At 36.7% G+C, this 12,680-nt stretch overlaps 1 protein-coding gene across 9 annotated transcripts in view; it reads right to left on the bottom strand.

The window, feature by feature from the left end:
• map2k4a (mitogen-activated protein kinase kinase 4a) overlaps positions 1–12,680 on the bottom strand; it is a 148,304-nt gene that overhangs the window by 90,819 nt on the left and 44,805 nt on the right. For 4 of the 9 annotated variants that reach the window (XM_063074248.1, XM_063074247.1, XM_063074249.1 and 1 more), the window contains one exon: positions 9,615–9,647. The exons of the other annotated variants lie outside the window; for them this stretch is intronic. In XM_063074248.1, the coding sequence (XP_062930318.1) occupies positions 9,615–9,647 (33 nt within the window). The remainder of the gene's footprint in view (positions 1–9,614; positions 9,648–12,680) is intronic. 9 annotated transcript variants of the gene reach the window in all.

Here is a 12,680-nt window from a genome sequence, read left to right on the forward strand (position 1 = left end):
TGAGATGTAACATGGAAGCAGGCCCAACAGTACAACAACCTACATTTTTTGTCTGAAGCTACTAATAAGAAAATTCTAGATCTCAAATGCATTACTCAAAATTTATGTGCACTTTCATTTAAACCCCTCTGTCCTTATTCAGCCTTATGTCATCAAGTCTTAAGCATCTGTCCTGACTACCTTTGCCAAATTGCATAAATCCACATTTGCCCATAGTTTTAGTCCACACATAGTCTAAGTAGATTCTGGTGAATTGGATCACATCGGGACCAGTCTGTTTTGGCCGAAGTGGCCGCCCCAGGTAACCACAGTTTTATAGAAATAGTTTTAAAAGATATTTAAAACACTACCATTTAACTGAATGACAAATTAAGAAATGAAATACAAAAAAATTAGAACATTGCCATTCTATAACAGTACTATAAAGTTGTACTAGTTCATAATAATTAGAGGAATTCATACAGTGTACACTGCTGTGTTCATTTGATTGACGGAAAATGATCAATGCAGATACCTAGGGCAGATAATGGATTGTCTTCGTACAATGTTATCGACCATTGTATCCTCCAAAGCTTCATTTTCATTCTGTCATTAAAGATGATCAATGATCCCTTCAAACTCTTCCTTCTAACTTGAAGTAGTGAAATTGTTTCACTTTCACTCCCAGCTTGAACGTTTAAAACCACAGTAAGCAACAGTTCTTGCTGCTTATTTCTCAATAATTATCTGTGACAAAAATCACAGCTATTTAAACACAAACACACGCAAGTGACACTATTTAAAAATTATTCGCTCTAAGCATGGTGTAGTGTCTTACGGCCACACAAGTGCACGCGATGACGCCAGTTCAAAACTGTTCGGCAACAGTCTCCTGTCCCAATTAAGCAGCACCATGCCAAATTAAAGAAAGGGAATCTCAGCTATTTTCTCAATTAAGCCCCAAATAAGCTGCTGCCCCGACTAAATGATGGTCCAAATTAACCGGAATCCACGGTTATCTTATATCCCCTGTTCATCACCATTTCCAAATTATGTGCCATTTTCATATTCTGAACTTCTCCTGTATTCTCATATCCAAGTAGCTCATAAAAAAAACGATAGTTGTAGTCCTGACACAAACCCAGAAGAAACATCACTTGTCTGAAAAATAACCATGCACCAAGACCCCCTATCGCAGGGGTTCCCAACCCAGGGCCAACAAACATCTCTGTTAATGGTAGGGGTCTATGGCCTATCCTAACCCCTTCCATTAAACCAGCGTCTTAATCATACAGCCATTGAGCTGTGGACCTTGACTTTATGAAAATACATTTTACGTGGGACTTTGTTAAAAGCCTTTTGAAAATTCAGATGTTTACTGCATTCCAAACATTATCACATTAAGATATTGAATCTGTTTAGTCAAATGATTTGCAGATGAACAACAGAGTGATGGCTTTCCTAATTAAAGCTGAACTATCCACATTAAAAAAAAACAATTTTCGGCATAACTAGCCTCACCAAACATTCCATAAATTTTCACTCCACCCATTATTTCTATTATCAGCTGATACTTTGACTGCATTCTCTTTCTTAAAGGGCTCATTAGCTCATTCTGGATCCCCCAACTTTAATAGTGGAATTACACTGAGTATGGCACCATGGCACCCTGGTTAAAGTGGAGTGAATAGGAATCCGGGGGGGGGGGGGGGAAGAGAAGAAACACTCTTGCTACTTGGAATCATTACTCAGCACAAAGGAAGATAGTTGCAGTAAATGGAGGTTGATCATCTGATCATCTTAGCACTAGTTTCTCAAAGTTGTATAGAAGGCCCAATCATCTTCAGCTGCCACATCATCAAAAATCCCTGCTTCGCACTTCCAACAAAGCCAGAAGCAAAGATGTTCGCTGATGACTGCACTTTGTTCAGCACCATTTGAGACTGCTCAGATAACGAAGTGGTCCGCACCTAATTGCAACAAGACCTGGGCGATATCCACAAATATTCTAGGCAATGACAAAAAAAAAATCCAGTTTTCAACATCTGACATTCAATGACAGTACCATTACTGAACCTCCCTTCCAGCCCCCACCCACTATATCCTGGGGTCACCAGTGACTAGAAACTGAACTGGAGCAGCCATGCACAAAATGTGGCTAGAAGAGCATAATGGAGCAAGGAATTCTGTGGAAAGTAACTCATTTCTTAACTCACCAAAGCCTGTCCACCATCAACAATGCTCACTCAGGTCCGGAGTGTGATTTAAGTACTCCCCACTAGTCTGGATGAGTGCAACATCAACACTCAAAATGCAACACTGTACAGAACATAGTAACACACTTCATAGCCATCCCATCTACAACTATTCATAGACTACCATTGCAGCATACAGCAGTGGTTTATAGCATCTGTAGGATGGCACAGCAACAACTCAGCTAGAAGGATGAGGGCAGCAAATGCATGGGAATACCACTGCATGGAAATTACCCTCCAAACCGCAAGCCATCCTGACTTGGAAATACATCACCATTTCTTCACCATCAGGGGGCCAAAGTCCCAGAACACTTGCCCTAAAAGGACTATGGCATATCCACACCTCAACGCTTGAAGTGGTTAAAGGCAGCACACCATCAACTCCTTAAGGGGACTTAGGAGAGGGAACTAAGTACTGATTCAGCCTGTGAAGCAGACAACTGTGATATGCATATGAACATTGTGGGTGGGGGAGCCAGGAGCAAGAGTGGGAAGAAAAGAAAGGGAAGAGAGGAGGGAGTGACAGAGATGTTCCAATGTTAAATGAATATGCAAATTTTTTTGACACTTACACCTAAACAAGAAAAGATTTCATGGCAAAGCAAAATATATGCAGCAAAACTATCTGGTGTTTAAATGTCATGTCTTCTATTCATATTCTACTTTACTAATAAGGTGCAAATAATAAATGAATTCTAGAAACTATTTTTAAAACAGAGGAAGCAGCAAACATCCAACAACAGACTGCAACTTTCCTAGTTCATTGTTGCAGTAAAATTTGAAGTCATAGAAATGCAAATTGAAACAAAGGAATAGGCTCCTCATCCTTTCAAACGTGTTCTGCCACTCATACTATCATAGCTAATCCTCCATCTCACTGCCATATTCCTATACTCAAGGTGCTTTGTCTATTAATCAATTTATCCTTATCAAGGTATTCAGCCTCCATTATCACTCTGTAGTGGAGAATTCCATTACATGTTCATCACTTGCTGAGTGAAATTTCAGTCCAATGCCTATACTACATCATGAAACCCACCCTTTCTCTCCCACCTCCCCACACCCTCCCAGTCAAAGGACATATTGAGCAACCCACACTAACTGCTGGAGGAACTCAACATGGCACACAACACCTATGGAGGGAAGTGGTCAGCTTCTGGATAAGACCTTTCAAGTTCTGTAAAATTCTGTAAATTCTCCCCTTTTTTTTTTCCTTCTGCTTATTCTAAACTTCTGTATACAGAACTAGCTAACTTCCTCTCTTCATATGACAGCCCACAATCTCAGGAATCAGTTTGGTGTATTCATATTTTATTGAAGTACGTAGACTAAAACTGTAGCTAACACTCCAGATGATGTTTCACCAGAGGCCCAGAGAGAAGCAAGGCACCCTTGTTCATAGACACAAAACCTCATCATGAAGTCAATCTGCCCACAGCACTCTACAGAACCTCCATCAGAAGAACTGCAGAGATTTAGGTGCTGGCGTACCACCAACTAAATAGTATGGGATAGGCAGTAAATGGTACTATTAGCAGGGCCCTTATTCCATGGGAATTAAAACACTCAGAACCAAAAGTTTTACAAGTGATGACTGAAGTGTACAATTTAACTGAATTGCAATCATGTCTTCATAATGTTACCAGCAGATAAACAGGAAGAACGTGACCTCTTGGTACTGCTCATTCTCCAAAAAAATTCAAGTCAATAGATAAATATTTAACCAAATTAAACATTTGTTAAAATTCAATGCAGTTAAGGTTCTACTGCAAGAATTCTGATACTTGCATCCTAAAATATATTCAAACAACATACTGCACAGCTCTAAATTATGACTTATATGACTCAAACAGGCATTATCTTTGGTTGGGTAGAAATAATGAAGAAAATGGTGAACAGTACATGCTATTTAACTTCAAATATTAGGCACTTTTTTCTTAAATTTCTGCTGAGAACCGTAAGTAACAAGAGTTAGTACAGCCATTTTAGATGGGTATTCTGGAAAAACTATATTTTGGCTCAACTGAATTATCAGAACATTTGCACGTCAGAAATCTGAAATAAAAATTCCTAGAAATACTCAGTCAATCTCTTTATCTTGCCCCTTCAAGTACAGTTTTGATTACCAACTTTTCTTTGTTTTAGTGAAAGCTAAATTGCAATCATGCAAACCTGATTAACTCTGGTCTCATTTTGAAAATTTAGCAACTGGATAGTTGCTTAGCTAGTTCACAAAGTATACAAGACTAGCTTGTGTTCATTCCAGTGCTTGTCTGGAGTTTGGGAAAGACACTCAAAATATACACAATTACTTTTCGCACAACAGCATTATTCAACTTCCCCATTTAGTATGGTGTGAAATAGATCAGCTAATAATATTTTGATTCCAATCTGTCCATCTGAAAACAAGTTTTTGGCTGGCAGGTTTTGACAAAACAAATAATTTTCAACTGTTTACATTAGGAATATTTCAATTCACTTTCAACTTAGAATACTGCAAATATTTTTTCACTAGCTTTAGATAAACTTTGTACCATATATGCAAATACTTACAAGATCCAATTGCATTAACTTCAACCAACTAACAAATGCCAATTATGTCCCTTAACAGGATAATTCCAATTTTGTAGCTCAAATACAGGTAAAAGCAGAGCCTAATTAAAGAACTACTGAATTTACCTTTATATAAAAAGCTATCTTTTCTAAAATGTTCAAGTTCCTGGAAATAGCAATTTAGTTTTTGCCCATCTTGTATGAACCACAATACAGTTAATAAATTTTTGCCTTACCAATCTTTGAAAATTTTGTTAGGTTCCTAAATCTTAAATCAACTATTTGTCACATTTTTGGTAAAGTTATTGCAAGCATTTTCCTTGAAATATTCACCATTTTAAAAGCTACAGCACATTTAAACATGTAATGACTACACTTCACAAGTACACCACTGGCTATAAAGCTCTGAGATCTCATGTGGTTAAGAAAGGCATAATATAAATGGAAACCCAATTAGTCTAAAATTTATCTTAACAACCATGTGTAGTAGTGTGTCGTAAATTTGATGCAACAAAGATTTGTTCAAAACCATTACTGGTTACAAGGCAATAATCTGAATCTCCTGAAGACCTTGTAGCAGAGATTCATAAAGAAACTGTACGAAGTTTAGATAGAACAGTAATCAACATGTACTAGTCTTAAAAGTGTCACTTCCACCAGAACAGCACACTTTTTTTTTAAACCCACGCTTCCTGGGAAGTGGGTGGCAGAAGTTAGGAAGAGAAAAAAAGGTTAAAACCAGGAGGAAACAGAATCCCCTTCACCAGCATTTGCTTTTATTTCATGGATGATTTGGATAAAAGTAACAATGATGTACAGGTTTTGATGCAATCGCTAAAATGATATCAGATTATATTTCTAAAATCAAGCTTCCTTGAACTAATGATGCAATACCCCAAGTTTTCTAAACATTCCTAATAAAAATTATGCTAAATCAATATCTTTAGCAGGAATTAAATATAATGGGCAAATAACTATTATACCTTTATTACATTGCAACTCACAACAACATGTCATTTACAATTGATATGGATTAGTAAAGAATACTGAGAGGCAACCTTCAATCACATTCAATAACTTATTATACAGATTCCACTATGTATTACTGGAAACTTTGGTAAATATAGCACAATCATTCGTACACCTCACTTCTGTTATCTGGTGAATCCTGCTTGCCATGAGATGCATTTTGTCTTGTGCTAGTAACTAGTGAAATATCAGGTACACCTAGAGTCCAGAACATGCAGCCGGAGCTGGGGTTATCTAGTAGGTTTCAATAAGATCATCCTTCATTTTTCTTGAATTGAATTTCTTACTTGCATCCTTCACATACATGAGGAGTAAATATCTTTACGTTATGTCTCCGTCTAAATGTGCAATGTTTAATTTATCGTAATTTGTAATAAGTAGTATGTACAACAGGACAGTCAATATAACATAGAAATACAATTGTATCAGTGTGAATTAATTAGTCTGATGGTCTGGTGAAAGAAGCTGTCCTGGAGCCTGTTGGTCCTGGCTTTTATGCTGTGGTACCGGTTCCCGGATGGTAGCAGCTGGAACAGTTTGTGGTTGGGGTGACTCGGGTCCCCAATGATCCTTTGGGCCCTTTTTATACACCTGTCACTGTAAATGTCCTGAATAGTGGGAAGTTCACACCTACAGATGTGCTGGGCCGTCTGCACCACTCTCTGCAGAGTCCTGCGATTAAGGGAAGTAGTTCCCATACCAGGCAGTGATACAGCCAGTCAGGATGCTCTCAATTGTGCCTCTATACTCTTAAGAACCAACCTGTTCAGTCTCTCTTGGAATAGCTATCCCCTGATTACACGAATTAGCTTGACGAATCTTCTTTGGTCTTCTTCCAATGCTATAATAATTCTTGTGGCATTGCCTCAAGAACACGGAGATGCCCACAAAACAAACCATGCCTTCTTTTTGCAGCTACCATTAGGCAGGAAATATAGAAGCTTCAAGTACCACGTCACCAGGCACAAGAACAGTTACATCTTTTCAACCATTTGGTTTATGAAACAACCAGCAAAACCCAAATCACTGCAGTCTAGCACAGCTATAAACGCTGATCAACTTACACCTGAAGTGGACTTGGCTCTGTTCTAATTGTTTTCATTTTAAAAAGTGCATAGTTTGTTTTTTTTCTTGTGAATGCTGCTTTTGTTGTGTGCCTGTGATGCTAGTGTAACAAGTTTCTCATTGCACTTGTGCATGTGACAAACTCAACTTTGACTTTTTAAGTAAGCGGTTAAAACAAAGAACAGCATGGCCTAACCACAATACATTCCAACCCTTTGCAATGACAGCCAATGCCAATGCACTATTTGCCACACCTGCCAACTTTGTGACGCAGAACTAAAATATCCCTGTGAACTGCACTTGTATAAGATACAATAAAATGGCCTCCACACACTACCTCATAAGTTTGTATCTTATGGTTTGCATTGCAGTCTCCTTGCTGCTGCTACAATGTATTTGGCACTCTTTTATTGTTTTCTACCTCAACACAGTAATCAAGATCAGTCTTTCACTGTATCTCGGTACATGTGACAATAATAAATCAATTTCAATAATAAAATGGATTATAGTACGAAAATAGTAAAGCCTGATTGGAGCTATTCAGGGTATTGATGAGATCACACCTGATATGCTGTCCACGTTTGGATTCTTTTTACGAGAGTTGACAAGGTTGATAGCCAAAATGAAGGGGTTTTCTTGAAAGGTTTGAGAATTTATGCCTATAGTTATTGATAATGGAGTGCAAAAGAAGGCAAGGTGATCTTACCGAAATATGTAGAGGGCAGCTAGTCAGGCCAAATGCTGTGTTTCCTCTTGTGGTTGACTATAGACCAAGCTTAAGAATAAGCAGCAACCTTTTAAAATTGAGAAGGAATTTCTTCTTACAGAATTGCAAATCTGGTACTCCAAATTGAATACTAAAACTACATATATTCAAGGCTTCCTATGAAGGGTCAAGAGTCATCAGAAACAAGGAGTGAAATGGAGCTCAAATGATAATCAGATACTCCATTATCTCATTCAATGGTAGGGCAGGCTATAAAGACATATGGCCTGGTCTTATTTCCAATTAGGTTCTTAAATTTGGAAGTATTGTACTTAACCAACCAAATTTAAAAATCTTTCAAGTCACATAGCTGAGTATTAATTAGGTGAAAGTCAATCCTATGATAGATTAAAATAAAAATAAGTTACCAGTCTGAATAATCAGACCAGCCGTAGGTTCAATAAGTAAACCAGCTTGTACCTTAGTTATTTGCATTTGTTTGTAAGAATAATCAACACTTTTGAAATGACAGTACAAGTGCTGTTTTAAATGTATTGGACTCCAAGTCACTGGCGTGAAAATTTAAAAGTTCTAAGAGCAGTTTCATTTAAACAGATATTAAATATAAACAATTTTTGAGTTCAACTGCTACACTTAATTAATACTGTGCATTCTGTTTAATTGGGACACATCAGACCAGTATATTTTGGCTCTGTTATGCAGCTGGCCCAATTAGCTGAAGTTTCATGGAAATAGTAAAAAAAAGGTATATAAAAAAAAGACCAACCATCATTCAATTGAGTAATAAGTTACATATTTAAATGAAATACATTATAAATTAGAACACTATCAAAACTACATTGTACTATAAAACTGTAGTAGTTCCTAATTGTTATCTTTGGAGGAATTCATTCAGTGTACACTGATGTGTTCTTTTAACTGACTGTAAATGAACAAAGTCAGCACAAGCACTAGTGCAAATAGTAGACTGCCTTCAAACAAGCTTGACGACTGCATCCAAGTCTTCATTTTAATTGCAACATTCAGATAACTGTTGGTACCTTCAAATTCTTCATAGTTCCTAACTTGAAGTCGAAAAATTGTTTCACTGTCACTCCCAGCTGTTTCTGGCATGTCAAAGTTTAAATGCTTGAATCCGCAGTGAGCGAAACAGTTCTGGATTGTCTTAGTGCTTATTACACACCAGTAACTATCAGTGACAAAAATTACTGCTAAACAAAAGGAATCCCTAAACATAAGGAAATCTGCAGATGCTGGAAATTCAAGCAACACACATAAAGAATGCTGGTGAATGTAGCAGGCCAGGCAGCATCTATACAAAGAGGTACAGTCGACGTTTCGGGCAGAGACCCTTCATCAGGACAAAGGGTCTCGGCCCGAAACGTCGACTGTATCTCTTCGTATAGATGCTGCCTGGCCTGTTGCATTCACCAGCATTTTGTGAAGGGAATCCCTGCTATTTTCTTTTTGTTCAAGAGTTGCCCTGATTAACCAATGGCCCCCATTAACCGGAATCCACTGTATTCCAATCTAATAATCTTTTGAGCTTTCCAGAATGAAACAAATATTTCTCTGGGGACATGGTAATCCCACAGTTATTTGATAAGACTTTTAACACTTTTGAAAAGGAGTGCAATGGCAGGCCTTTAATGGAGTAATTGCACGGCTCTTCAGCTATAAAGCTAAAGATCCTTTCAGTTTTTAAATACTGGAAATTGTATACATTTTAGAATTAATCTTCACCTGCCATGAAACGGAATATCCAAATTTCAAATGGCTACTGGTACACAATTTGACATAATGCCAATTTCAGAAAGAAACTGACAGTCTGCACTTTGCACTGAAAACAAGTCAGTCTTGGCATGTTACTGCACTGTTTAAGAGGGCCAGGCAAGTTGCAGAAAAGAGAAAATGCTTGCTGAACCAAAGTTAGTTGAAATGGCAGCAGACAGATACCCACTACCCAGTTATCAGTCAGAAACAAGTATCATGAAATAGGAGCTTACTTTGCTCTTTTCCACAGACGCTTAGCTGAACTCCTAAAGCAGAAAAAACAAAAACTTCTTTTAGAAACAATTGCAACAGTGAATTTCCACAGCTACCATTGTACCTGTTTGAGAGATCACTGAGGTTCTTGCCATAAAATCTGATCACTTCAACTGAAACACAACTGCTGGCATTATTTGGAGCAGGGGAAAGATCAGAGTATCCAATTTACAGCAGATTGCTTTCCATGTCACAAGTTAATGACAGAACAATTGTTTAAATTGGATAAAATTATTTTAAAAATACTTTATATTAATGGATCTACGAACAATGAATATGGAATACATTGCAAGTCTCATGCTTTAAAAGTGTAACTGCATTTCGACTTGCGTTGTGCAGTTTTTATTACCATTCAAAATAATTGATAAATTATCAATTTATTATGCATAAATCAATTATTTTTGGCATATTTGATACATGGGTGGTAGCTAATCAATCATCATTCATTAATGTAAAATGTCCAATTTTAAGTTAGTAACCATTAATATTGAGAACAAATCATTTCAAAGAATACAAGCACTATTCAGTTCTAACTCAAGTTATATTGTTTAGCTTAGAATCTCAAATCAATAATTCATATTTGTACAAGTTTTTAAAACATTACAAATCAATTTGAGACAAATATAAAATGAAAACGTGACAATGGAACGCCAACATATTATTCACTAACAATTCCCATACATGTATATTAACTTCGTTGTATTTTTAACATGGTCAAAAGGTCTAAGGCTTATTACTTACAGAAGTTGAGGCACAAACTGAAAAACATAATAGGACAGGAGATTGGGAAATTGAACTTTGATTTCTGGAACGTGCATTCAAATCCAGCCCATCTCAAAAGGTATACCAGGTAGCTCCATATATCAATATACTCTATCCCTGCAAACAAGTGATCATGGCACTAACCGATCCAGAAAAGAACTTAAGTTTACACAAGTCTTAAGAATAACTTCATGTTATATCTCACCTTTAATCAATGCAGTTCACATAGAAAAAAGCTATTATATTAGGAGTTCAAACACATGGCAAAGTGATGACCCTTAATCAATATATTCAAGGACCAGGAGGTAAAGAAATTTGACCTGAATTACAGAATTTAGGTCCTAAGCAGAGGACACAAGGTCAAGGAGTAATCTGGAAGAGATGCTTAGAACATGGGCCCATTGGACTGGCAACCAATATAACTAAGGAAACAGTTGTGAAGGACTAACAGAACATGGTCTTTTACACAAATTATGGGAAGTAGGATTTTTTTTTTACAATTATGGAATTGTAATCTAGACTGTAGATCACTGGAATAAAATATCATTTATTTTTGAAATTTTTGGTTTAAAGAGAAGTTAACACTGTTCATTTTGGTTATTTAACATCAGTAAAATCAACAACCCTCAAATGTTAGAAGAATTTTTAGGGCAGAATAAACTTTTGCTTATTTTTTGTTAATGATGTGTTCCAATTATAAATGACTGTTGCCATCAATAAAATAAAATGTGCCAGCACTTTCAAATCAAAGTAACTTGACCTAACAAACGTAGGTAAGGGCTTTTCCTTTGCTGATCACTGGAGTCAGAGAAATCTAGCATGGGAGCATACCCTTTGGCCCACCGTCCATTCCAACCATCCACCACCACCACCCATTTAATCCTACATTAATGCAAACTGAGTGGGGATTTCAAATCTAATTTGTATTAAACTGGCACACCAAACAATGAACTTTATTGACAATATATGTTCATTTCATAGGATCCCTCTTTGGAGCACAGAACATTACCAGGCTACCAATCAAATTCTTTTCCAAATGACAATATCTGTGTAATCAGTCTGAGAACCTTTAGTTACTGAAAATACCAAATACAGCAAAACAATTTCTCGCAAATGCTATGTACAAGTGAAATACGTAGTTGTGTACAAATCTAATTACTTGTTCACTTTACACGGAAACTACCATGCTTTCAATAGTCAAAGTACTTTCAGAGTGCAGTTTTAATTCAACTTATAATAAGTATCCTGGATGTCAGATATTGAGGTTCAAAAGGTTCAAAGGTTGATTTATTATCAAAGTATACAACTCAGAAATTTTTCTTCTCCAGGTAGCCATGAAACCAAGAAAAGAAAGGCAGCACAATCAGCAACCCCCAATCTCCCCTCCCCGCATACAAAAAAACAAAACCAGAACAAGCACATCAACCCCCAAATCCCTCCTCCCCGCACGAAAATAACGAGAAAGATCAGGTGAAAAACACAGAATATAAAAAACTAAGACTGGAAAAAGTCTATCATCCCAAGTCCATTATCTGAAATGCAGAAAACCTGGGTAACATTCACAATCAACCTAACAAATCTACCTGAAAGTAATGTAAAGCAATCACTGGACAAGTTTTGTTATCATTTCAAATATGGTTGAAAATTCACTTCCGACAAATATCCTTTAATAGACCAGAGGTGCTATTATACATTACTCTTGCATTACATAAAGTTATCAGAGTCAATACAAAAATTAGGTTAGGCTTCAGTTATATTGGCATTGGTGAAATAACACATGAAGTATGATGTAAAGCATTAACGGCCTTCTTGCATAAGAACAGGATACATTGAAAACTGTTTAGAGAAGGCTTTAGTCATTTTTGGAATGGGCAGATTGCCATAGGACAAAAGGTGACACTTGCATCTGCTGGAGTTTAGAAAATGACTCAAGGGCTCAGTAGCTTATTTTTGCTCAAATGCTCATAAATTACTTTTTGTAGAGATACATCTATATGGTTTGAAGGACTTTAAAAATATTTTTTCTCATAAATTATCAAACATATTGTTTCTTACAATAAATCAAATCCATGGCACATTTTGTCTCATTCAGCAAATACTGAGGTTGGGTTGAAGGAGGGGGTATGAGGCATTTAAAAGAGTGGATACGGAATGGAGATCAACCAGTTGAAATTAGAAATTTTGACCATATTTCAGCATCTAATTAAGCTTGTGGAATAACATTTCAGCAGATCGGTTCAAAGAATCCTTATAAATGGTAGCAG

This window comes from Mobula hypostoma, chromosome 22 (assembly GCF_963921235.1).
Source record: "Mobula hypostoma chromosome 22, sMobHyp1.1, whole genome shotgun sequence".
Lineage (NCBI taxonomy): Eukaryota > Metazoa > Chordata > Chondrichthyes > Myliobatiformes > Myliobatidae > Mobula > Mobula hypostoma.